The sequence below is a fragment of the Sorex araneus genome, chromosome 2 (genome assembly GCF_027595985.1).
Source record: "Sorex araneus isolate mSorAra2 chromosome 2, mSorAra2.pri, whole genome shotgun sequence".
Classification (NCBI taxonomy): Eukaryota; Metazoa; Chordata; class Mammalia; order Eulipotyphla; family Soricidae; genus Sorex; species Sorex araneus.
The window spans coordinates 277459966-277486691 of record NC_073303.1 but is presented as its reverse complement, the minus strand read 5'-3'; the positions used below and the strand labels follow the sequence as shown (position 1 = coordinate 277486691).

Here is a 26726-nt window from a genome sequence, read left to right as displayed (position 1 = left end):
GGGGTGCGGGTGGGAATTGGAGACACTGGGGAAGGAAAGAGGATGCTGGTGAAGGAATTGGTGCTGATGATTGTGTGCCCAAAAGTCAATCATGAATAACTTTGTAACTTGGTAATTCATGGTGATTAAATAAATTAAAACACATTTTAAAAAAATAGTCCTCTTGTGGGGCTGGAGCAATAGCACAGTGGGTAGGGTGTTTGCCTTACACACGGCCAACTGGGTTTCAATTCCCAGCATCCCATATGGTCCCATGAGCACCGCCAGGAGTAATTCCTGAGTGCAAAGCCAGGAGTAACCCCTGTGCATTGCCAGGTGTGACCCAAAAAGCAAAAAGCAAAAAAAAAGAGTCCTTTTGCCCACTGAGCTATCTTCCTTACCTTGGATCTTGCATATCTTTATATAAAAATATTTTGCTTACTGGAAAAAATGCAGTCTTATATCTAAGAATTATTAAGTTTGTCATGTACTTATATAATTTTTTGCTTTGTCTTTCTATATTCTATATTGTTGCTGAATTTGCATATTTTTTCTTTTTGGGTGATAAACATTAAAATCCATTTCTTTTTTCTTTTTTTTTTTTGGCAGGGGAATTTGGGTCACATAGCAGTGCTCAAGAGCTATTGCTCTGTGCTCAGGAGTGACTCTGGGTGATGCTCGAGGGGCCATACATAATGCTGGACATTTGAACTAGAATTGCAACTTCTGTAGCCACATGCAGGGGAAGTGCTCTACTTCTTTTTAAAAAATTTTTAATAGTCTTTATTTTTGATTTTTATTTTTTTAATGTGCTGGAGCGCACGTGGCCAACCCAGGTTCAATTCCTCCATCCAGTCCCTCTCCGACAGCCTGGCAAGCTACAGAGAGTATCCCACCCACACGGCAAAGCTGGAAAGCTAACCATGGAGTATTGGATATGCCAAAAACAATAACAAGTCTCACAATGGAGACGTTACTGGTGCCTGCTTGAGCAAATCCATGAGCAATGGGATAGCAGTGATACAGTGACAGATGTAGAAATCCATCAGAGGGTGAAGAAAAGAAGGCAGAGGAGAACCAAGTGTAGGAGAGGCTCCATGCTATGAGCCAGCTGGGAAGGGCCATGCTACTGGGAGAGGAACTAACCAGGCAAGTGAGAAGGGGCTACAGAAATGAAAAGGAGACAAGTTAACTCTTGCTCATTGCAACAGTTACTGTAAAATCTCAATGATCACCAGCAGCAGGAAGGTGAAACCTGTCGGGCCAAGTCAGTTTCATGTACACCCCCTCACCCACACACACATCATAAAGTAGAATAGGAGAATGAAATGAAATCAGGAAACAAAACAAAACAGAGCTATGTCTATTTGGCTTCAGTTATGAGCACATTTTGAGCACATTTGGGCGTGAATTATTCAGATATTTGTCCCCATATTTTTCTACTTGATTCAGAGGCTGGAGAAATGCTGGCCCATATGAAAACACTTCCCACATGTCAGGCATATTCTAAGAGTCTTATTCTCCCCCCCCACCCCAGTCCCAACCCGCCTCAATTCCCATAAGCCTTATTCCAGAGGAGAAAAATGGAACCATAACGAGATTCAGAAACTCGTCAGAGGGAAAGAAAGGAAAAAGCAAGAAAAAAGCGAAATAACAAGGATGAAGCCTATGCGTGAGCATCTCTATTTTTTTAAATACTACACTAGAATCAATGGGTTGGGCAGATAAAGCATTGCTGGATGGCGAAACCCTTTTTATTGATGGCAGAAGATCGCATAGAAAAAAAAAAAGGAATTACAGCGACTCTAAGTGCTTTCCATTCGGTGCAAATAAGGAGTAAAGACCGTGAACTTTCAATTTGGTGTGCAGATGCACGCCCTAGTCGTTTTTTATTTTTTTCTCCTAAGACCAAAACGCACAGGTTCCAGCCGCAAAGACTCCGGGATACACCCGGCGAAGCCCGAAGCGGCCGAGCAAGGCTCCGCCTGCCGCGCGCCGCAGGTGGGGCTGCCGGGCCGCGTCTGCGCATGCGCGGACCAGCCCTCGCCCCGCCCTCGCCCCGCCCCCTCTCCCCGCACCCCGCCGCCCTCCCCGCCTCGCCGCCAGGCCGGGAGTAGCTGGCGTTTCCTCGCCGACGATTCGCGAGCGGCGCCCCTCCGGGGCTCTTGGTGCGCCGTCCGTGCCGCAGGCCCCGGCCGCGCTTCGGCGGCGTCTCGCGCGCGGCGCGGCCTCGCCTGGGCGGGCGTGTGGCCCCGCGGACGCGCCCGTCGCGGGTCCCCCCCGGGGCGCGCTGGCGAAAGTGCCGGCCCCCGCGCGGGCGCCCGCTGCAGCGGGGTGGGGAGGCGCAAGATGGCGTGCCTGCTGGAGACCCCAATCCGCATGAGCGTCCTCTCGGTGAGCGCGCGCCCCGGCCGCCCCGGCCCTCCGGGGGCGCCCCCGGCTCGGCTCGCGGCCCGGGCGGGAGCGGGCGGCTGCGGGGCGGGGGGGGGGGGGAGGCGGGCGGCGTAGACGGGGACTCCGCGCCGCCGGCGCTCCCGCGGATGCGGGGTGCTGGGCGCCGCGTCCGGCGAGGCGGGGACGGTGGGCGTGCGGCCGACGCGCTGGACTTTGGCCCGGAGCAGCTTCCCCCCCGCTCCCGAGCCCCGCGATCCCGCTTCTCCCGAGCGGGGAGCTCTCGGCGCCCCCCTCCGCCCCGAGGGGCAGCGGGGTGGCCGCCGGCCTGGGCGCGAAGCGTCCACTCGGCTCCGCGCCCCCCGCGCGCGCGGCTCTGGCCCGAGTGGGGCGCAGGTCCGTGGCCCCCCAGCACCGCCTCCGAGTGGCCGGGCCGGAGCGGCGGGGCTTTTGCAGATCGGGTCCCGGCTCCCCTAGCACCCGCCTCCACCCCCCACCCACCCCGGGCGCGGGCTGGACCGGCTGCGTCTTGGCAACGGGAATTTCGCATCAGTTGCAACGGCTCCCGGCGGGTCCAGTTATTTCAGGCCCTTTTCTCTGCGGTGCCCCAGGGGTCGGAGCTCTAGGCACCGGGAAAACGTGGCTGGTTTTCCATTTTTCCATTTTCCGTTAGCTTCAACCACCCCTCCTCCTTCTTTTGCTAATTTTGCTCAAGACATTTTGCTAATTTCTCTTTTCTTAAGCAAAAGAAAGGACCGTGTTGATAACGCCTAAAAGACAAACCTGGGAGTGTGATGGGGATTGTGCTAATTTCTTTATCTCAGCAAGGCGACTTTCTTCCCTTCGCTCTGGCGCCCCTAGACCCGGGTGAAAGTTGCTGGGAGAGCTCTTTGAAACATTTTGCAACAGATTGGAAAGAGATGTCTTGCTCGGCTGTTTGCCTACGGTCTGTTAGCGATTGTTGGAAACGCGCAGGCAAAGTCTGTCCTAAACCTGTTCTTAAGACTTTGTGGAAATTGGTCCACTACGGAGAGAGTAACAGTCATAAATGTCTTGTCGAGTTTCTCGAGCATGACCTCACCTGTTTCTTTTCTCTTCCTTGGCGGCCTTTACAAACACACCTATCCGAGGGCACCTAGGACCATTTACTTATGGTTCAGGGTTAGGGCGCTATGATATTCTGCAAATTCGATGATTTTATTGTGTATGGGGGTGTGGTCAACAAATTTATTTTTGATCTATTTCGGCAGTGCTTTTTCTTATTTTAAAATCGTAAATGGGGAGGGTGTTACTACTCACCTAAGTATTGGATCACATTAACCTGTTTCTCCAATCTTTTAACTGTAATACCCTGTGGGAGAACAGGCCATTGTGTTTTTTTGTTGCTGTTGTTACTGTTTTTTTTTTTTAAAGTATGCATCTTGATGGTTCTCAAATCCCTGTTAATTTTTCTCCCGTAACCTTTATTTCACGCTTGGGAAGGACGAGTAAAGAGAGGCTTCTAAAATCTCAGGGCTAGGGGCTGGAGCATAGCACAGCGGGTAGGGCGTTTGCCTTGCACGCGGCCGACCCGGGTTCGATTCCCAGCATCCCATATGGTCCCCCGAGCACCGCCAGGGGTGATTTCTGAGTGCAGAGCCAGGAGTAACCCCTGAGCATCGTCGGGTGTGACCCAAAAAGCAAAAATAAAATAAAATAAAATAAAATCTCAGGGCTAGGACGAATGGAGGTGTTACTGAGACCGCTGGAGAAAATCGACATCAACGGGATGATGATGATGATGATGATGAACTTTTATTTAGCCCGAAGCTTTTTTTGGTACATTGTCAGAAAACTTAAATAAGTGCATGTGATAGCACTCAGTAAATAGTATTTCCTGATTAGTTTTTAATTTCAGTAACTGCTTTTTATGAAGAGTTGCTTTAGTCATTGGAGACTTGTTATAAAACATGTTTTCAGTAGAGGCTGCCCATGGGTTAGTGCCCCCAAGACCTCTCTGTCCCTCAGTACTAGAACCCTGGGAACTGAAAGTGTTGGTTAAATAAGTTAAACTGCCCAAATTTTTCAATAAAAATTTTTAAAAAACCAAACTGCCCAAATTAGTGGATTACACAAAATTTTTTTTTAGATTATACTAATTTTAAGGGAAGACTGTACCTTTAATTTTATTTTATTTTCTGGTTTCTGGGTCACAGCTGGTGGGGCTGTTCCCAGGAGAGTGCTGATAGTTGGTTGCATCTGGGGATCCCAGGGGCAAAGGTGATGCTGCGGCTCCAACCTGCCGTCTGACGTAGAGCTAGTTAGTGCTCCTGCTCTGAGTTTCCTCTTAACCAGGACTGCTTGTTGTGTTTGGGGGTCCTTCCAGCCTGCTCAGGGCTTTCTCCCGGCGTCCTCAGAGGAGCATTTGTAGTCCTAAGGACCTCACCCTGGTGGGCTGCATGCAAGGCGACTGACCACCTTCGGTGCTGTCCTGTCTCTCTGGCCCCAGACTCTGCTGTTTAAAGACTTACCTAGGACATGTTTTGGAAGTGCAGGTGCAACAGGAAATATTAATTAGAAATTGTCTTAAATTCCTTTTATGGGCTACTTCTTATGTGCCAGTTATATATGGAGCCTATAATGTGTACCCAGGGGCAAGCCACCATGCCCTCCGGGCACTCTCCACCCCAATGGTCTTATAGTTTAATAAACCTGACTCATCCACCCAAGTGGTTTGAAAGAATTTCCAATTAAGACTCTTTGTACCTTCTCAGTCTGAGAGAGCTTGTTCACCCTCATAACCTTAACCGTGACCAACTGCATTGCCGGGCTGAACTCTCCCTAAGTGAGGACACTTGGATCTTCAAGCCTGTGGATTTCTTCCTAGAGTGCAAAGTTCCCTAAGACAGCTTGACCGTTCATTGTTGCGAATGGTATTATTTTCACTGATCACTTATTGTCAAACCTCTGGAAATGACTGCCTTTTTCCCCCCTTCCCTGCCTGTCAAGCTAATCAGCCCTTTCATTCTGATGACTCTTCATTCTTGAGATTTTTCACATCTTTCTCTTCCCAAGGGCCACCCTCTTAATCTGAGCTGTATCATTTGATACCTGCATTACCACAATGTCCTCACAGTTTTCACGACTGTTTCTCACCCTCTCTGTTCACGTCCATTCTCTATACTGTGAGCACACACTTCCAATTATTTAGTGTGTTCCTATTGCCAAAAGACTCATGTTTGTATTCAGCTTTGTTTGTATTTGTTATTGTTGTTCTTGGACCACACCTAGCAGTGCTCAGGGATCATCACTCTTGGTGGACTTGAACACCCTGAGGGGTGCTGGGGAGCAACTCAGCTCCCCCACACTCACGACACTCAAGGCAAGAGCCTTATCTGTATACCATCTCTTTGACCTTGGGTATAAGCTTTATTTACCATCTGCATAAACCTTCTATTCCATATAAACTTCTCAAGTTGAAGTGAGGGGCTTCAACTTAACCAAACCAAAACAAAACCAAAAGTTCAAGTTGAAATGATCTTTTTTAAAACCCAGTAACTCTCACTGTTTGTTCATTTGTACGTAGGAATCACAGTTTGGTATGGATTTGTCCATGTTTTGAGTTTCTTTTATTTGCAAGACATAGCATTGGGTCTGTAAATAGCTACACGGACCTGTCTCTTCTGGAGTTGTTTGTTTAGTAGGGGAAATAGATACTAAATTGTCATGCAGGTTTTTTCTGTGTGTGTGTGTGTGTGTGAACGGTGATTAGTGTTAGTGTTGGGCACGTAGTCGAGGACCCTATTCTATGTGGGCAGTAGTAGTTAAGGAGAGAAATGATACCAAAGTGAGCCGAGAAATACCATGAAAAACAGGAGAGCATCCAATGGAGGGAGCAGTTTTGTTGTGTTTTATGAGGGAGCACACCCGGTGAGGCTCAGGAGTTACTCCAGGTGGTGCTCAGGAGAACATATGGGGTGCTGGGGATGGAACCTGCCAGGGATCCGAGCCAGGTCAGCCACAGCCTACCCATGTGCTATATCTCCGGTCCTAGGAACAGCTACAGAGGCTCTGAGACCCTTAATAATTACTCTATACCTGTAGTAAATGAATTTCCAGGTGTGGACTGGAGCAATAGCACAGCGGGTAGGGCATTTGCCTTGCACGTGGCCGACCCGGGTTCGATTCCTCCGTCCCTCTCAGAGAGCTTGGCAAGCTACTGAGAGTATCCCACCCACACGGCAGCCTGACAAGCTACCCGTGGTGTATTCGATATGCCAAAAACAGTAACAAGTCTCACAATGGAGATGTTACTGGTGCCCGCTCGAGCAAATTGATAAACAATGGGACGACAGTGCTACAATGTTTGATTTTTTTCTTTAACTCCTTTTGATACTAAGACATTTTGCTTATACTGCGTTTTCATGAAATGTCGATTGAATTATTTGGGGGAATTGGAAAGCACTTTTCCTTACTGCACCATGACCCTCTAATTTCTCTATTATTTGTGCCTAGCATTTCAATGTGACTGTAAAATTTACAAATTTATACATTCATAAACATACATTTTACCATGATTCCCACACGTCTAGATGTTTTTACATTGATTGCATTTTTAAAAACTTTATTTTGAAATAATTACATAATTGTAGATTCATGGGAAAGTTATAAAGATAATACAGAGAGATTCCCCTGTACCAGTCACCCAGTTTCTCTGTTGGCTAGACTTTATATTACTATACTGTAATATCAAAATCAGTAGATTGATATTGGTAAAATTTGTATAGGTTTTTGTATATTGTGTAACCACCATATAGTAAAGATACAGAATGAATTAATCATAAACCTTAACCTCCTTTTTTCTTCTTCTTCTGTCTCTTTTTTTGTTTGTTTTTTGTTTTGGGGCCATACCCAGAGTTGCTTAGGGTTTATTCCTGGTTTTGAGCTCAGGGATCATTTTGGACATCTCCAGGGACTTTTGTGATCCCTGCCATTCTATCTCTGTGGCTCCCTTAAACTCCCTCCCACCCTGCTCTAACCATAGCTACTAATCTCCTCTCCATCACTATAATTCTGACATTTTCTGTAATGTGACATAAGTGCAGTCATATAGTATGTCACTTCTTGGGATTTGATTTTGTCATTCTCTGTAAACATGCCGGAAGCCCATTGAATTCCTTTGTGTGTAGCCATATTATGAAGTCATATTTTGTGGTGTCATATTTTGTTTTACCATTTGCCTATTAGACGTTTTGGTTGTTTCCAGTTCTTGCCTATTATAACCTATTTACAGATATTTTTGTGGACCTCCTAGTGCAACTCTGAGGTTGTGCAGGGTGTTTAGATTTTGACTGGTTGTTTTTAAGCAGTTTCTGGCTCTCTGCTTGGGGTTGCCCCTGGTGGCGCTGAGGGCTGAACTTCAACCTCCTGCATGCAAAGAATGTGCTCGAGCCCTTTGAGTCTTTCCCCTGACCTAGTATGTTGACTTCTAAAAGAAACTGAATGGTGACCATTTCATATTCCTCCCAGTAATGTATATGAGATCCAGTTTCCAATGTTTGGTATTGTACTTGCTTTTTATTTTAACAGTTCTAAGAGATGTGAAGTGGTAGCTTATCATTGTGATATCATGCATTTCTCTAATGATTAATAATGCCAAATTATTTGCTGTCCATATAGCCTCTTCAATGAAACAGTTCTTCATGTGTCTTTGCCTACTTTCTAATTTGACTACTGAGGGTGTATGTGTGTGTGTGTGTGGTGGATGTTTGTTTTGTGTTTTACCAGACTGCTTTATTCTTTCAGAAAGCAAGCTTCCATTTATATTCAGGAGTGGTTAACAGTGTTCTGGTGCACTTAATAAGGAGTCTGTGGAGCGCGGAGAGAGCTCCGTGGGCTGGCGCTGCTGTGAGTGCGGAGGCCAGGCTTGAAGCCCCGGCTCCACGCATCTTCCTGCACACTGCCATAAGTGATACCACCCCACCCCATGCCCGGAATAGTCTCTGAGCATTGTCAGGTGTGGCTCAGAACCAAAAACAAAAGCAGGGTGAGTTTTGAAAGCTTCTATAGGTGTGAGCCTTTGTCAGTTGGCACTTTGTACGTTTTCTCCTAGCCAATGGTTCTTACTCCCTTCACAATAGGTTAAAACATGAACCTTGTGGCTGGGGCGAAGAGGTATAGTGTAGCTGACAGGGCGCTTGCCTGGCATGCAGCAGCCTGGGTTCAATTACCGGCACCCCATTTGGTCCCCTGAGCCTACTAGGAGTGATCCCCGAGCACTGAGCCATGAGTAAGCTCTGCTGGGTGTGGCCTCCAGAAACCAAATGAGAACCTTGGACCAGATAGAGAGTGCAGGCAGGGGCTCAGGCATGGACCCTGTTTTGATCCCTGGCACTGAAGCACTGCTTAGGAGTGACCCCTGAGCACAGAGCCAGGAGTAAGCCCTAAGTGTCCCCCTCCCCAGGTAATCCTTGTTTACTTGCTCTAACTTCACGTCTTATACAAAAAGTAATTTGAAATAAATCATAGGTTAAAGTTTAAGCATTAAAATAAAGCTTTTAGAAAAGACAGGAGGAAATCCACAGAACCTTGGAACTGTTTGAAGATTTCTTAGGCATAATACCCAAAGTGTGTGTTTTAAAAAATTGATAATGATACTTAATCAACATGCAAGTTTATGCTCTATGAGGAATCGTGTTGAGAGAATGATTGCATTTTACTGATCTCTCTGTAATGATTTGAGAAAGATAATAAAATGTCTTTGAATCATATTGGCTGGTATGGACAGTTACTGCCTGATTATTTTTTATTGCCTTCTTTACAGTCTTCCCAGTGCCATCATGTCTTTTGGAGAAGCTATATTGAATATCCCAAGTCGGGATATTCCTTGATTTTATTCTGTTTATGGTGATTGTAAGTTTTTGTTGAGCTGCATATTGATTTTCTCTCTTTCATGGGTACCCGACAGAAAAAAATTTAAGTGAAATTTAATCCAAGTATTCTATAAGCATGAAGTGGCCTCTTGGTTTTGAGCAATAAATGCAAAGCAAAATCTGGTCAGCTCTCTGTGTGTGGAGCAGGGGGTGCTCTGAGAAGTGACTGCAGGACCTCATATATGAAAGGCAAGTGCTTTATCACTGAGCCACATGCGTATCCCTGATCAGCACATTTTTTAAGTTTGCCATTGTTCTCAAAAATGCCAATAAATATAGATTCCTAAGGAACTGCTTCTAAAAGAAATCAATTAGTTTCAACTTCCTGTTCTTCAGTTGCAACATGTAACTAATGGAAGATACTAAACTTACTGTCTTTAGAGAAGGATTGCTCCCTGGATTCAGACATGAGAGTTCAAAAAGCCTTTGAAACTTTACTAAGATTGGAAACCTTCAAGGATCAAAGAGAATACAGTGGACATGGTGTTTGTCTTGCATGTGGCTGACCTGGGTTCAATTCCCAGCACCCCATATGATTTCCCAAGCACTGCCAGGAGTGAGCCCTGAACACTGCTGGGTGTGGCCCCAGACAAAAAACAAAACAAATGAAAGAGAGAAAGCAACAAAGAAAAAGAAAGCAAAAAAAAAATCCCTAAAATTCCTGAGGAGGGTTCAGATTTCAGTTGTTGGAGACTGGAGCAGTAGCGCAGTAAGACATTTGTCTTGCCCAAAGCTGACCTGAGGCTGGGACGGGCTGGGGCAATAGCACAGTGGGTGGGGTTGATAGTACAGTGGGTATTGCGTTTGCCTTGCACACGGCCGACTGGGGTTTGATGCTCAGCATTCCATGTGTCCCCTGAGCACCTCCAGGAGTGATTCCTGAGTACAAGAGCAAGGAGTGCATCACCAGGTGTGACCCCGAAAGCAAAAAAAAAAAAAAAAAGTGCTGACCTGGGTTTGATTCCTGACATCCCATGTGGTCCTCAGAGCACAAAGCCGGAAGTTACTCCTGAGCATTGCAGAGTGTGACACTCCCCCCCTGCCCCACACCCCGCCAAAATAAAAGGATCTCACTTGTCCGAGTATCTTTTCTGATCTCCCATTCTCAGTATGAATTTACAAAATAGTGCCAGAAATTTTAGTGTTGCTTGTATACTTTCAATTTCTGATTTGGCATTTGTTTTGCAGTGTCATCTGTCAGGTTGGCTTCTGGTAAGGTAGGACTTTTTTTGGGGAGGCGGGGGGCACACCTGGCAGTGCCGTGATTACTCTTGGCTCTGCACTCAGGAATCACTCCTGGCAGTGCTCGGGGGACCAAATGTGTTGCTGGGAATTGAGCCTGGGTTGGCCATGATGTGTGAGGACAGTGTCTTTCCCACTGTACTAGTTCTCTGGCCCCGTCTTTTTTTTTTTTTTTCCTTTTTGGACAAAGCAAAATTCCTGTGATTTTTTTTTTTTTTTTTTTTGGAAACTGGAGGCTGATGGCCATCATAGTGCAGTGGGTACAATGATCCCTGTAGCAGTTTAGGTAGGCATGAAAAGTATTTTAGATAAGAGGTGTTTTGCAGAAATTGTCCCTACTTGTCACTTTGATAAAAGAGAACTGTTTTGATTTATTTTTATAAAGTCAGAAAAAGTTTAGTACAAGCCTGTATATTCACAAGACAGACATGGGGTCAGCAGGATGGCAAAACAGTGTTCTACTGGCTATTATGATTGAAAAGATAAGACCCAGTGGGAAGAAATCTTTATTTTAATCATCTGGAAAATTATTAAGGAGAACGGGATTCTTTTCCTCCTGGTGTGTTTTTAAGAACTTTTTAGGCTTATGTAATGGTTTGAAAAATTGCATAAGGGGACTAGGAAAAAGGGAAGAGGCATGATTAGGCATGATGCACAGGATTTTTACCTTTACAATGAGGTTGATAGCATTCACTGAGAAGGGTGATGAAGAGTAAGACGGGTAAAAAGGAAAACAATTCCATTTTGGATATGCTGGGCTTGAGGTGTTTTCTGGACATCCATTTAGAGGTGTCTTGTAAGCAGTTGGATATTCTGGAAGGTTTTCCATAACACCAAGTACTTTTCTAATTCTCTGAGGCACCTAATTCCTGGGTTTTACAAGACTGGGTTTTGAAGATTCCCTGGTTCTGTGAATGCCCCTATGATAGATGCCAGTTACAAGACCAGGTTACCAGCCTGAGGTTGGTAAAGCAGAGGTGCCAATGAATCTGGTTGGCCGGTTTGCTAGACTTGTTCACAAAGCCCAGATGGTGTTTTAAGCTCACCTGTGAGGTTATTGCACAGGAACCAGATGAAGTTACACAAGGCAAGATGGAGAAGGGTCACAAGTGAAGAGATGTATGTCCCTGTGGGACTGGGTGCCACCATCATGGCACACAGCTGCATTCATTAACCCAGAAACTCCCCAGACTTTATTCAGGAGTGTTTGTTTCACTTTTCACCAGCTTTCTTTTCAGTCGGTTGGGACTGAAAGTTGAAACCATCCAATTCTTCGTCTTTTTGGGCTCCCTCCTGAGACCCTCTCGGGGCTGCGGCCAAATCCATTAGCAAAAATTCAGGTGTGCTCAGGGGACTCGTCATGAATAATCACATGCTCTAATCACTCATGACTTCCCAGGGGTCTGGGAACTCTGCACCAGGAGTCAAACCCAAACCAAGTAACATCACAGGACAGAAATAGAGGGCCAGTCTGTTAGCGGCTGATCTGGGGCACTGGGGCTCAAACCCTGCGCCTTCAGCTGTGAGGTGTGGGCTCAGCCTCTGAACTGCAGCCCTGGCCTCTGAGGAGCACTGTGTAACCCTTTAAGGACAAGAGTCCCAATGCCCTTTCCCTCCAGAACAAGCATCTGCCTGAAATATCCCATAATTTCAAGGACTTCATGGATTCTCTGATACCCACATAACAGTCTGGAGCTAACATTTCATCCTAATGTCAGCCACAAAAATATACAGCAAATGGGGCTGGAGTCATAGCACAGCGGGTAGGGCGTTTGCCTTGCACGCAGCTGACCCAGGTTCGAGTCCCAGCATCCCATATGGTCCCCTGTGCATCGCCAGGTGTGACCCCAAAAGCAAAACAATCCAAAGTCATGAAGAATCAGTTGGGAACTGATGTTTTACCATTGACTGCTGTTTTACCAAATGGTAAAATTGGTAAAATTTGTAACAACTAGTTAGTAAAAACTCATATACTGTGGAAGGGCCTCTTGACTGTGATCTGTCATGATCTTTGCCCAGAGCATACGTGATCTTTCCACAACATGTTCTCATCTACAGAAAGGCCTTTGTGGGGCCAAGGAAATAGCTTAAGGACTAGAGAGATGCAGTTGTGCCCTGCTGGAGTTTGACCCTGGTGAGTTATGGCCACCAGAACCGGATGTGGCCCAAAACCAAAACCTAAACCCAACAAAGAGGCCTTTGTATAGTTGGTGGTACAGCTGACTTGGGACTTAGTTCGAGGTAAGCTGGAGAGCCAAGGTAGGGACAGAGTAAGCCATTTGGGGAACTTGGCACAGGCAGCATGGAACAGACAGAATGGAAGTGGTGCATAAAGTTAGAGGGATTGTTACAGGCCCTGGTGGGGGTGATGATCAGATAGATCTCAGCCATCCTAGGAAAACTAGCTACGCCCTGGGTGAGTGAGAGCCAAGCACCATGGATAGCTCCAAGGCAAAGGCTTTCCTTGCCCCTTAAGAGTCTAAAGCAAATCCCCCCCTGCCCCGCTTCAGATCAGGAGACAGCTGGTCTGTCTGGATAATACCATTGCTGAGGTGTACCGTGAAAATTGGTACCCTGCATTTCTAAGGCATTACATGGTTGCAATCTGGAATGACAATTTAAGATGTAAACTGTAGCTTCACTGCTGTCAGACCTGATTAAAGAGGCCTTGGAATCATCCTAGTACATTTCCTGTACTACCCTGTCATCTTGGGAGACATTTGAATAAACCCTAGCCAAACCACAGACTATTTTAATTATTGTCAAACTCCTCACATTCCTCAGCACCTCACGTATGCCCCAGAAATTATTTCTGTCTCCCGGGCTTCCCCGATTAGACACCTCAGTGCCACAGATCTTTAGTTCATTTGCTCACTCTTCCTGCCTTCAGCCTTTAGACATTTTCTACTTCAGTGGAAAGTAAATGGCTAGAATTTGATCAGAAGAAGGAACTTCAAAGTTTCTCCAAAACAGAGCTTCTGTATTTGGTTTACCACATGCCCCCTTGTCAGAAAGAAATCACTCAGCACCCCACTCCCCACTCCAGAAATACACCTACGACAGAAAAGTTCCTTTCTATTGGACCTGAGGATACTGTCACCCCTTGACTTGTTTAGCACGGTTGGGATGGGAGGGCAGAATCGCCCACTTTGGGGGAACTGGCCAGCTCAGATTGCTTTTCCTGATTTCAGAGCAGAAGCATTGCAGTACCTCATTGCAAGCATGAATGCTAAACTCTTTCCAATCCTGCGATGGCCAAAGCATGTTTATGGCAACTGTTGATAATATCCAAGGGCTATCGCAAGGGCTATTGCATTGGAAACTCACTGCAGAGAAGTTAAAAGGCTTTTCTTTGTTTCCCTTTTACTTAACTCCCCTGCTTATATATATATATATATACATATATATATATATATATATATATATATATATATACACACACACACGAAGGACTAGAAATAGCCCTCCATGCAAGTGTAAAACTGTGAAGTTCTGACTGGAATAACTCTCCAAGTAATCTTTAATTCATCTATTAATTTTGGGAGGGGTGGTTTTATTTTTTTGATTGGGGGCCACACCCACTGGTGCTCAGGGGTTAGTCCTGGCTCTGCACTCAGGAACCACACTCTTAAGTACTTTCTTCTAACCTTTCTTTGGGAGATAGTGAAAACTTTGGAATATCGAGAAGGGTCATGATCGCTGTCTGCAAGGAAAAGTTCAACGTGTTAATGACATGTGTATTAAACATATATATGTATATGTATCTGTGGTTCCATGGGGATATGGATATTTCCCCTCAAAATTAGGAAGGAATTGTTAATAGTTAGATTTGTTCAATAGTGAAGTGAACTCTTTGACACAGAAATTCTATATGACACCAAAAGTCTTCAGACAACAGTGAGACAGTACTTAAGACTTTTGTGGTGACCTGTGATTTAAAATTAAGGCACAGTTATGTAAAATGCTGACTTTAAAGTACAGTGGATTTTTCAGTTTTAGTAAAATAGATTTCTGATATTCTGGATTGTGCTAGCCCTTGTTTCTGGAGGAGAAATATAAACACATTGTCTCTGGGCTTTAAAGTGAATAATTGGCACTTATACTGATACAAATAGTATGTTCAGTTGACATTTCATAAAATTGCCAATGTGATGGAAGGAAGTGTTTGTATTTTGAACAGGAAAAATTTGGAGGCATCAGAAAATCAAATTTTGATTTGGGAATGGGGAAGAGGTTCTGGGGCTCCCTCTGGCTTTGAGCTGTTTGGGGTTGGGGGCAGTCGTTCAGTGGTTAGACACCTGCCTTGCTCAAATCCTTGGTGTGGACACACACGCCATGTCCCTGTAGCTCTGCTGCCTGCAGACCCTGGCACCCCAGGATTTCTGGCCCTGCTACAGCCACGGGGGTGTGCGCGCCACAAGGGCATGGCTCCCAGCTAGCACCCAGCTGGAAAACACAGTGTGAGCACGATAGCAGTGACCTGGCTGTCCCTGGCACTTCGGGGCGTGGGCAGCGTTGCTCGTTGTGGAGTTGGCCTTTGTCAGAGGAGAAGGAGTTGAGTCCTAGTGATGTCGTTGAAGGGGTACACTTCATCCTGCTAGCGGAGAAGTCCTCACGCAGCGGCGTGTTTGCTAGTGTACATGTTTGACAGCAATGTTACTTCTCCCTTAGACAGGTAGCTGAGTTCAGGCCACTGAAGCGGCATGGTTTTTGTTGCGACTTTCTGAGTTGAGCACCTTTTTATCCCTGCAGAGTTCCCCACAAGGCAGAGCACAGTCCTTTTTATTTTTTATTTTATTTTTTTAATAGTTTATTTTTAATTAGTGAGTCAACGTGAGGGTACAGTTACAGATTTGTACATTTTTTGTGCTCATGTTTCCCCCATACAAAGTGCCCATTCTCCACCACCAGTAAACCCAGCATCCCTCCCACCCTCCCCAGTCCCGTCTCCCCCCACCCCACACTGCCACTGTGGCAGGGTATTCTCTTTTGTTCTCTCTCTCTGATTAGGTGTTGTGGTTTGCAAGAGCACAGTCCTTTTTATTTTTTTTTATTTATTTTTTTAATTAATTAATTTATTTTTAATTAGTGAATCACCGTGAGGGTACAGTTACAGATTTATACACTTTTGTGCTTATGCTTCCCTCATACAAAGTTCGGGACCCCATCCCTTCACCAGTGCCCATTCTCCACCACCAGTAAACCCAGCATCCCTCCCACCCTCCCCAATCCCATCTCCCCCCACCCCACCCTGCCACTGTGGCAGGGCATCCCCTTCATTCTCTATCTCTAATTAGCTATTGAGGTTTGCAATAAAGGTGTTGAGTGGCCACTGAGCACAGTCCTTTTTAAAAGAACGCATTTGAGAGTCTTAGAAACCTGTTTTTATAATGAAGTGGCACGATACATTTTTTGTATATATTTATAACATGGAATCATATACTAGTCTCTGATCATTTAAAAGTGGATTTTTGGCAGACATGACAGCTTTTGTCTTCTGGGGAGATGGGCCCTGCTTAAGGACCCTCTCCCACCTTTGCTCCTTGCCCACTTGGGAGCGGCAGCACCTGTTGTCACTGGGACGGTGGAAATTCTTGCCGCTGCCCTGTAGGCACCCTTGCAGGCTCCTCGGTTCCCCGACAGTCCCAGGCACTCAGCAGTCCAGCCAGGCACCTCGAGGCATGTGTATCTCAGAACTGCAACATGCGTGATTGTTCCCAGAAACAGCTCGGCTCATTACACATTTCAATTCAAATTAATTTTTAGTTGTTTCATGTTCAGAAGCGTTTTCCTTTTTTTACTTTCTGTTATTTTAATGATTTTAATTTCACGGGATAAAAGCCTTAATTTATCCGTAGCTTTTTTTGGATAATATAAAGAAAGGAATTCTGAGTGGTTGGAGTTTTGGTGTTTTGTTTGTTTGCTTTTTTTTTTTTTTTTTTGCTTTTTGGGTCACACCCAGCAATGCTCAAGGGTTACTCCTGGCTTTGCACTCAGAAATTACTCCTGGCGGTGCTTGGGGGACCATATGGGATGCCGGGGACCAAACCCGGGTCGGCCGCATGCAAGGCAAACACCCTACCCGCTGTGCTATCGCTCCGGCCCCTGTTTGCTTTTTTAAAAAAAAAAAATTATTAGAGCTTCACTGTGATGTACAGTTACAGACTTATGAACTTTTGTGTTTGCATTTCACTCATACAGTGATCGTTTACCCACCCCTCCAGAAGCGTTTTCCTGACTTCTGCGCTCAGGTCATGCGCATAGTTCAGGAGACTGGGTCTGAGTTTCCCTCCCATTTCCTGGCGCCTGCAGTGGTGTGCTGGGTGGAAACTGTGCTTGCAGACACTTTGCTTCGTAGGATGTAGAGTCCTTCAGTGTGTTTCTGTATTGCTTACATAGTGTGTCTAACAATTTCTCATCATTCTCCCACCTTTGAAATGTAAATTCTACACATGTGACTTGGATTTTCTTATTTTCATTTTTCACTTTTGCTTAAATATTTATATATTGACAGTTTGACCTTTGTGTCCAGTTCCCAAATGTTATCAGTATCATTGCAGTTCCCAAAATGTTATCAGTATCATTGCAGTAGTTTTTTCATTTCCCAAACCGTTGTGTTGTCTGCCTGATGTCCTTGTTTTGTCCCTTCGCTTTTCATTTGGGGGAATTAGTGCAAACTAGCACTTTCAGATGAACTCTTCTTACTGTTTCCATAGAACTAACACTCAATAACCCCTTCTGTATTTCAGTATCTTAGGTAATCTTTTTCTTGTATCTGTTTTTTTGTGGTGGTTGGGGGGGCACACTGGCGATGCTCAGGGGTTACTCCTTGCTTTGCACCCAGGAATCACTCCTGATGGTGCTTGGGGAGCCATATGGGATGTGAAGGGTCGACACTATTGTTCCGGCCCCTCTTGTATCTGTTTTTTTTTTTTTTTTTTTTTTATGGTGTTTTAGGAGTATACACTGCCAGGCGCAGGGATTTCCTTTGCACCCCTGGCTGTATTTTGGGGGGGAGGGGACCATTTAGTGTTGGGGAGGCAAATAAGTTAGAGTAACCTGCGGCACATAAGAAAGGTAACATTAAAAATGGTCACAAGGGAGGGAAAAATGAAGCCCCGGGGGCCTCTGGCATGCCTTTGTCCAGCCCTTTTTGCTATCTCTTCAGCCTCCTGCATATCTTTTTAGGGCCCTGCCTGGCGGTGCTCTGGAGCTCCTCATGGCTCTGTGCTGGTGGCTTGCTCCTGGTGGCGTTCAGAGGACTATATGTGGGACTGGGCCTCTTGTGCTACAAAGCATGTGCTGACCTGCCCCTTGTATTTATTTTTTTCTCTTGTGACCATTTTTAATGTTCCCTTGCTTATGTGCTGCAGGTTACTCCAACTTACTTGCTTATCTATTATCTTTCTGTACTCTGGACCCTTGAAAATAAGGGACACTTGCCTTATCTACTTCCCTCGCCTCACACAGTACTCGGCAGGGTAAAGATGTTCACATGTTGGATTTCAGCCTGAAATAGGCTTTAATATGTTGATGCGATGCTGCAGAATTTAATTAAGCCACATCCAAGTGTGAACCACCAGTGCTATGTGCCAGCGTCGAAATTCAAACATCCTACTTAGCTTTTTGTTTCTTTCATCTCTCTCCTAAACATCATGAAGCTTTATGGTGAAGTTCAGGTAGTTCATGGAATAATAGACTTATGAAATAAATGCTGATGGCAGGAGGGGTGAGGTACCACCAGGTCACGGCTGTCAAGGCCCATGAAATCATGTGTTCTGGCCCTGGTCCATGATGGGACAGACACATATGCTTCTTGTCAGCTGCCCGTGTCCCATCTGCCTGTATTGTACTGCCTGCCAACGATGTTAGAAATATCCAAATGGCCCTTGGCAGAATAAGGTTCCCTTGTATTGAATGTTCTTTGTCAACTGCAACATGTTAAATAAATGTCAGTATTACAAAAATATCATGTCTTCCTTTTTTTTTTTCCTGGATTGATTGTATAAGAGAGAACACTGTAGATCAATCACTCCTGGCTTGATGGTCTTCACTGAATTTACTCTGCTAACAACCTCAGTTAACTCCAGCTATAATGGAAGTCTTTGATAAAGCTCTTTTTTAAAAAAAAAAACTCAATTGATGGAAGGTTTGCAGTATTCTAGGATTGCAGAAGTAGCTTCTGTGTGGGGCGTGGGGGGCTGGGGGGACTCAGTGCATGCATCAGCAAAGTTTAAGGGGGAGCCACAGCCGGTGGTGCTCAGGAGCTACTCCCAGCTGTGGGCTCTGGGCTTGCTCCTGACGCTGTTCAGGAGAGGGACCCTGCAGTGCCAGGGTCGAACCTGGGGCTTCTGTAGGCAGAGCTCGTACGCCAGCCATTGAGCTAGCTCTGGCCCCACAGTTAGGGGTTTTCTGGAGGGGCAGGTTGAAGGGGCAGTTTGGGCCTCTGGGATGGTGCTCAGGGGCTGCTCCTGGCTCTGTGCTTAGGGTCCCCCAGGTGGTGGTTAGAGGACCACAGTCCGTGGCAGGACTGAGCCAGGCTTGGCCGCGTGGAGGCAGCTTCGTAACCCCTGGACTGTCTCCGGCCACATGTAGTTGTAGAGGTTCAGCAGTCTTAATTTGGGAGAAAACTGCTATTGTGAAGAAGATATCTTTGAGTAATGAGGTTTAAATATTAATAACAAAGAAAATATGAATACTTATTGGTAAAGCAATTACTTTTTTGCAGTTGCTTTTTGTACAAAGGTAGAGAATTTTTTTGAAATCAGTATTTATATGCTGTATTTACAATTTTTCTGTTTTTTTTATTTCATTTGATCTCAGCTCTGAGCTATGTGGTAATAACACTATTTCATAATTGAAAAGTCATTTTTTTTTTGCCTCGAGTTACAGCTGAAGTCTTACAGTGCCAAGTCAATTTATTATTTCTAGTACACAGTGCCTGAGTATTTTAGAAATTAAAAAAAAGTAATGAAGTATATAGAGAGGAAGACTTAAATGAAATACATTTTATTATTTATCAATCTTTAAACATTTTAATCTGCTTATAAATTCATGATTTTACTCCAAAACTTCAGTCAGACACGTTTATTTCTCTTTATTTGGGGTTAAATTCCATTTATTGCAAGTCTGGGATTTAATAATTTGTGTTTTTATAACTCCCTTAAGAATTTTTTTCTTTTAGGCAAGACTCTAATTCTCCCCAATCAGGGCTAGATTATTTAGAAGACAGGCTGATTCAGTTTTGAGTTTTCAGGATGTCTGTCCAAACATGAATTATCTCTAAGTTTTCCCTCTTTCTTTCATGTTATTAAGGAAGGATAAAAACAGAGTAACCTTAGAGGCCAGTTTTGTCTCCGACGCTCTTGGTTTATGGATATGACTCTGTGACAATCCTTTGTAGTACCTTTTTCTTCTTAAAACTATCGTGGATAATGAATTTGTGTTCGTCTGATAGGTCTCTTAGTTATCCTCGATATTCTGATAAATTACTCCAGTGTTGTTAGTGTTTCTGTAAGTCAGGTGTGGCTATCCAAGGCTCCTAGGCTGCAGTCAGGGGGTCAGCAGGAGACCCATGTCCAAGCTCAGCTCGGCAGTTATTGGCAGGATGGAGTGCCATGTGGTCTGTGAAACCGAGGGCCTTGTCCTCCCTCTGGCCAGGGTCCTCCTCACTTCCATACCGTGTGGGCAACTCACAAGGAAACTCAGACTTCATGCCCATCACCTCTCTCGCATTCTGTTGGCTAGGATCAAGTCTCTGTGCTTAGTCCTCACTCAGAGTCAGACATTGCCCAGAGAGGCATGAATACAGGAGGTGGAGATCAGTGCAGGGCTGTGGTGGGCGGTGCATATTCTGGCTGTCACAGGAAGTCACCCAATCAAAGAGAAATTGCTTCTACATAATACTTCACCACTATGGAGTGCAACTAACTGCCTATTTCTGTTTTGTTTTCTCAAGGAAGAAATTTGCTTGAAGCCCTCTTCCTCCTAATTTACTCCTCATCCATGCTGGAGATTTAACTCTTTTTTTAGAATTCATTCTAATTTGCAAATTTCTGATGAAGGGAATCCATGTACATTTTTGTTAATATAATTTTGCAGGATGGTACTAAGCATAAACTATACTTTTGCAGTGGCTTTTTTAAAAAAGGCTTCAGATATTTAAAATGAGGCTTTGAAGGTGTATGACTGCATTTCATTAAGGCCTGTGTCAGAAAGTGGAGCTATAGGAGCAGTGGGTAGGGCGCTTGCATTGCACATGGCCAATCTGGGTGCAATCCCTGGCATCCCCCCTGTCCCCCTGAGCCCGCCAGGAGTGATTTCTGCATGCGGACCTAGGAGTAACCCCTGTACATTGCCGGGTGTGACCCCAAATAAAGAGAAAGCATAAAACTGGTGGGATTCATGGTTCCAGCCTGGCCAGCCTCGCACAGGAGCTGGTTGCCTGGTGTGGTTGCTCTTGAGGCTGGGAGAAAGGAGGAAAGTGTACTTTCCCTTCTGGCTACTAGATGCTCCAGAAAGTAATGTAAAAGGCTGACCATGTTTTGAAATAAGAACGAAGCTACTTATTGAAAGGACAGAACATCAGACCTTCCCATCTTTATATCAAACCGGTGGAATCAGGAGCCCCCGTGCTTCTTGTGTTTCTGGAGCAGAGAAACACAGGTTACTCAGGTCACCCACAGTGGCAAGAATGAAGAGCCCCTGATGAATTGTTCCCTTTCTTAGGATAAAAAAGACTTTTTTTTAACTTTTACCAGCCTATCCATATTTTCTCATTAAAATTTTCTTAATTTTCTTCACTCTTACTAAATTTCACATTTGTAGGATTTATCTATTTCATGTAATTAAAAAAATCTATTACCAAAGAATTAGTCATACCATTAAATTTTTTAATTTATATGCTTGTAAATAGAAAATGAACAGTTTTGAAAAAGATTTACTTCATTAACTTATTTGCTTATTGAATTTTGTGGAATTTCAGCTCAGCTCTATTCTTGTATATATGTCACCACATCCACAATTTATAGAAAAGTTCTCTCCCATATGTAGGATGAAAAATGACACTTACTCAGGTAACAGCAAACGGCCAGTCATCACAGTGTTGGAAGACAGGATACCTGAAACAACTGTTACAAGCAACTTTGTAAATCACGGCATTTATTTTCTTATTATTTTTATTAAGTGACTGTGAGATACAAAGTCACAAAGCTGTTCATGATAGGATTTTAATCATACAGTGTTTCAGCACCCATATTCTGGCCATTGTTCTGAGTGCTGTGATGGACCTCGTGCCAAGGGTAATACCCAGGTTGGCTGCATGCAAGGCAAGTGCCCTGCCTGTTGTATGATTGCTCTGACCCCTGGTTTTCTTTTTCATATTAAGTCTTTAAAATAGACGTACATTTTATGTTATTTGGATGCTTTGTTTAGATTAGAAATATTTGATTTGCATAGGTTTAAGTAAATTTTAGTTCTCAAAGTAGATTCATGTATTCACGTGGCTCTGAACATTTCCTAATAATCAAATTTAGTATTGGTGTAAACATTTTAACTATGGTGAAAAAATATTAATCGCATTCAGCTCACATTCCAGGGCCAGGAGCCATGTGGGCCGGTGGCCGTCCTGTTGGCCAGCACGGCTCATTGCCCCACCCATTGCGTCCGGGCCCCGCTCCGTCCTGCCCTCCCGCTGCTTCCCTCTGCCCCTCTGGCAGCGGCAGCCGCAGCAACCTCCTGCTCTGCTGCCCCCGCAGACGCTGCTGCCTTCACAGCCATTGCGTTTCCGCCTCCTCTGGCCCAGGACCTCTGTTCCCGGAGAGCTGATTGTCTCCTTCACCTTGTCAGGTCTCTGCTCAGATGCCACCTTCTTAGTGAAGCTCTCCTTGGTCAGCCTGCTTGGTACCAGGCGCCTTGGCTCCCAAGTTCTTACATTGCAGCTGCCTTTTGAAAGGAGAGCCGGAGGGCGGAGGTCATCTGTCCTACAGAAGGATAAGAGTGAAATAGGAGAATTGGTGAGGCAAAGCAAAGAGTAAATAAGACTGAGTAAGTAACTGTAGCCCCTCAGCTTGTTATTACAGAGGCACCTGAGAGGATCATTTTTTTTTTGTCTCCATCACTGAGCCTCTTACATATTATAAGATCTTTTTTTTTTTTTTTTTTTTTCTTTTTGGGTCACACCCAGCGATGCTCAGGGGTTACTTCTGGCTTTGCACTCAGGAATTACTCCTGGTGGTGCTTGGGAGACCATATGGGATGCCGGGCATTGCACCCGGGTCGGCCGCGTGCTAGGCAAACGCCCTACCCGCTGTGCTATCACTCTGACCCCTGTTGTTTTATTTGATGTGGGGAGGGCACATCTCTGGCACTGCTCAGGGCTGTTCTCGGCTCTGTGCTCAGAAATTACTCTTGGCGGTGCTTGAGGAACCATATGAAGTGCCAGGAATTGAACCAGGCTTGGCAGGATGCAAGGCAATAGCCTTAGTCCCCTAATCCCGGGACTAACTCTCTGGACCACAAATTGCAAGCTCTTAAATGTGAAAGGCTCTTACACCTTTTTTTTTTTTTTTTTTTTTGCTTTTTGGGTCACACCTGGCTCTGCACTCAGGAATTACTCCTGGCGGTGCTCAGGGGACCATATAGGATGCTGGGATTCGAACCTGGGTTGGCCGTGTGCAAGGCAAACTCCCTACCTTGCTATGCTATCGCTCCAGTCCCCTCTTACACTTTCTTGAGCCTTCTTTGGGACCTAGCACAGAACTTTGTTGGGGGTGGGGAGCACACCCACGGGTGATCAGGGCTTACTCCTGGCTCTGCACTCAAGGGTCACACCTGGTGAGGCTCGGGGGACCATATGTGGTGCTGAGGATTGACTCTGGGTCGACTCCATGCAAGTCCTTTCACTCCGGCTCCACCTGGCATAGAACTTTGTCCATTATGGGCCCCTGTTGGTTAGTTTGCTGTGGTGTGTCCTGCATTGCCGTTCTGCCTTCCTTTTCTCAGTGCCCCGCGGTTGGGGCACTCTCTGAGGGGTAGTGTTCATGTTCCCGTAGGGCTCTGCTTGTGCTTGTGATTCTTTCCTCATCTGTCTTCTCTTTCCAGTTTCTAGAACCAACTCCTCAAAGAGCCTTTGCTGATTCTTCCAGTATATCTCCCTCCTCATGTTGCCTTTATGTTTGTAGAGTTCTGTTTTATTTTGTAGCAGGAAATATAAACATTTGAACACAGTTGCAATAGAACATGAATTAAGATGTGTAAGAGGCTATGCCTTATTACTACATTAAGAAAACAAATAATTGGGGCTGGAGCAATATCACAGCGAGTAGGGCATTTGCCTTGCATGCAACAGTCCAGGGTCAATTCCCAGCATCTCATATGGCCCGAGCACTGGCAGGAGTAATTCCTGATTGCAAAACCAGGAGTAACCCCTATGTATTGCCCAGTGTGACCCAAAAAGCAAAAAAAGGGGGAAAAAAAAAGAAGAAGAAAGAAAGAATTTAGGGCCAGAGAGATAGTATAGCGGGTAGAGCGTTAGCCTTGTATGCAGCTGACCCTGGTTTGATTGATCCCTAGTATCCTGTCTGGTCCCCCAGCCATTGTCAGGAGTAATTCCTGAGCACAGAGTCAAGAGTAACCTGAGCATAGCTGGGTGTGACCCAAAAAAACGAAAACTTTAATGCTTTTCGCAGTCTCAGTACCTTGTTAAATCAAAGTAATCAGACATAGTAGATTTTCAATACTTACTGAATTGGATTAATCTGGAAGAGAGCAATAAAGAGGATTTTTATTAATGAGCAAGACTTTGTCGTTTAAGAGTCAGGTCTTAAACTGAAATGCCTTTTTTCAAACTACATTCATAGATGTAGAGCCGAGGCCGGAGAGATGGTCCCGGTCTCAGGCACTTGCCTTGCCTTTGCTTTTGTTTTTTTTTTTTTTTTTTTTTATTTGAATCATTGTGAGATCGTTACAAGCTTTCATGTTTGGGTTACAATCTCACAGTGATCAAGCACCCATCCCTCTACCAGTGCACATTCCCCACCACCAATATCCCCGGTATATCCCCCGTTTCCCACCCTCCCCCGCCTCCATGGCAGACAATATCCCCCATACTCTCTCTCTACTTTTGGGCATTACAGCTTGCAACACAGACACTGAGAGGTCATCATGTTTGGTCCATTATCTACTTTCGGCATGCATCTCCCATCCTGACTGATTCCTGCAGCCATACTTTTCTTAGTGATCCCTTCTCTATTCCATCTGCCTTCTCCCCTCCGCTCGTGAAGCAGGCTTCCAGCTGTGGTTGCCTTGCCTTTGACTGAACTGGCCAGGCCTGGTTCAGTCCCTGGTACTGCACATGGTACCCCGGGTGTGTGTGTGTGTGTGTGTGTGTGTGTGTGTGTGTGTGTGTGTGTGTGTGTGTGTGTGTGTGTGTGTGTGTGTGTGTGTGTGTGTGTGTGTGTTAAAAAAATAGCGGGAGAGTGTATGGAGAAGAACCATAAAAGCAAATCAGTGCCTGTCTAGGTGAAGAAGTTTCCGTGTTGGGAAACCGGGAGAGCACAGGTGTGGAGGTGGCCTGGCACAGCTCGCTGGTTTACCTACAGGAATGCTGTTTCCATGCTTTATCCAGGGTTTTGCTCTAAAATAACTTCTGTTTTGGAGGTGGGGAGGGTTGTGGTGCTCCTCAGGGCCCGTGGCGCAGGGTTCGCACCACCAGCATAGTGCAGAGCCCGTGACTTCCCTGCCACCACTCCAGCCCCCTTGATACACGTATACAGCTGTTGTGTCCCTTCTTAACCCAGGACAGTCTGACATCTGGCTAGATCATTCCCTTATTTGTTAACCAAAGGGTTGGGGTGAATATTTACCAGTAAAACTCCTCTGGGATCAGAGAGACAGTTCCAGGTTAAAGGTGTGAGCAGTTGACTCCCCACACCACTAGAAGGACCGAGCTCATGTCGGGTTTGGCCCCTTTCCCCTTCCCCCCAATTCTTCTCTCTCTTTTCTGTTGTTTTAAGTTCTGTTGCCACATACTTCAGTGATACCCTGGTGGACATAAGCACTATCCTCAGTTTGCGTATTTTACACAGTTTGTTCTTTAAACATGGAATACACACTAAAAGTGGTTTTTGAGTCATGTATGATAATATCTTGGTAGTTGACTGATAGTAGAAAAATATTTTTTGAATTTAAAATTTTCCTTGTTGGCATGAAGTGAGAGGTCACGCAGTTATTTTTCCTCTCATGTATTCTTGGGGAATCGATACTTACAGTGTCACTGAGTCTCGACTATGGATTCTTTTCTGATGAGGGCTTCAGGGTAAATTTTTTTTCCATTCTGTCATAATTGTTAATGGGTGGTGGTATATGAATATTTTTCGGCAGGAATTAGGAAGAAACAGCAAGGAGCAAAACTTCTTTTCTCTTCCTCTTAAACACATATTTTTGTTTTAAATAATGTGAAATACAGAAAGTTAAATATAAAAATTAAGTATTGCACTCCCAGTGTATTAGATGAAATAAATAATAGATTCCTGCTATTTTAAGACATAAAGCAGTAGGGCACACCCCACAACACAAATAAAAAAGGTAAGTGTCCCTTGCTCTGATTCTCCCCTTTTCACTCTGCCTTGATAATCAATTCATACTAGGCAATGGTTGGATCTAGAAATTGCCTCAAATTTTAATTGTTTTTCCCTCACAGAAAGTGTGGCAATTTTCACACTTTTTGTCATTTTTCATTTTTTTTTTTTTTAAATAGGGGCCACAAGCCAAGAAGGCTGGGGGGTGGCAGCTCTGTGAGGCCGAGGACCACGCTAGGGGTCTTGCATACCAGCTGAGCCCCTCCCCCTTCACTGCTCAGCTGAATCACCGCATTCTGTGGGCTCCCTCCCCACCTCTCTGTTGCCTGGCCTTGACTGAGAAGCTCTCACTCTTTTTCCTTGCCTGGAAGATTGAGCAACAGGTTATTCTTTCCCCTCAGTAGTACTAAGCAGAAGTAACACTCTTATCTTGTGTTTGTTTGCGGGTGACATCTAGCCGTCATTTAAGAGACTTGGCTTGCTTCTTAATGTTTCTGCCCGTTTCTTATTGTTGGCAGGGCTTAGCCGAGTTCACTGGAAGCTCTGCTGTCTAGATACATTTTTAGTGAGAACGGGGTATCTCCTTCCCCATCTTACTACCTTATCACAAGCTTTTCTCAAAATG

General features: G+C 45.1%; 1 protein-coding gene across 3 annotated transcripts in view; it reads left to right on the top strand.

The window, feature by feature from the left end:
• Positions 1-2092: 2092 nt before the first annotated feature.
• Positions 2093-26726, top strand: part of ARMC8 (armadillo repeat containing 8) — a 95014-nt gene continuing 70380 nt past the window's right edge. The window contains exon 1 of one of the 3 annotated variants that reach the window (XM_055125187.1): positions 2093-2373. In XM_055125187.1, coding sequence (XP_054981162.1) covers positions 2329-2373 — 45 coding nt within the window. In that variant the 5' untranslated portion in view covers positions 2093-2328. The remainder of the gene's footprint in view (positions 2374-26726) is intronic. The other 2 variants (XM_055125186.1, XM_055125188.1) reach the window with 2 other exon arrangements.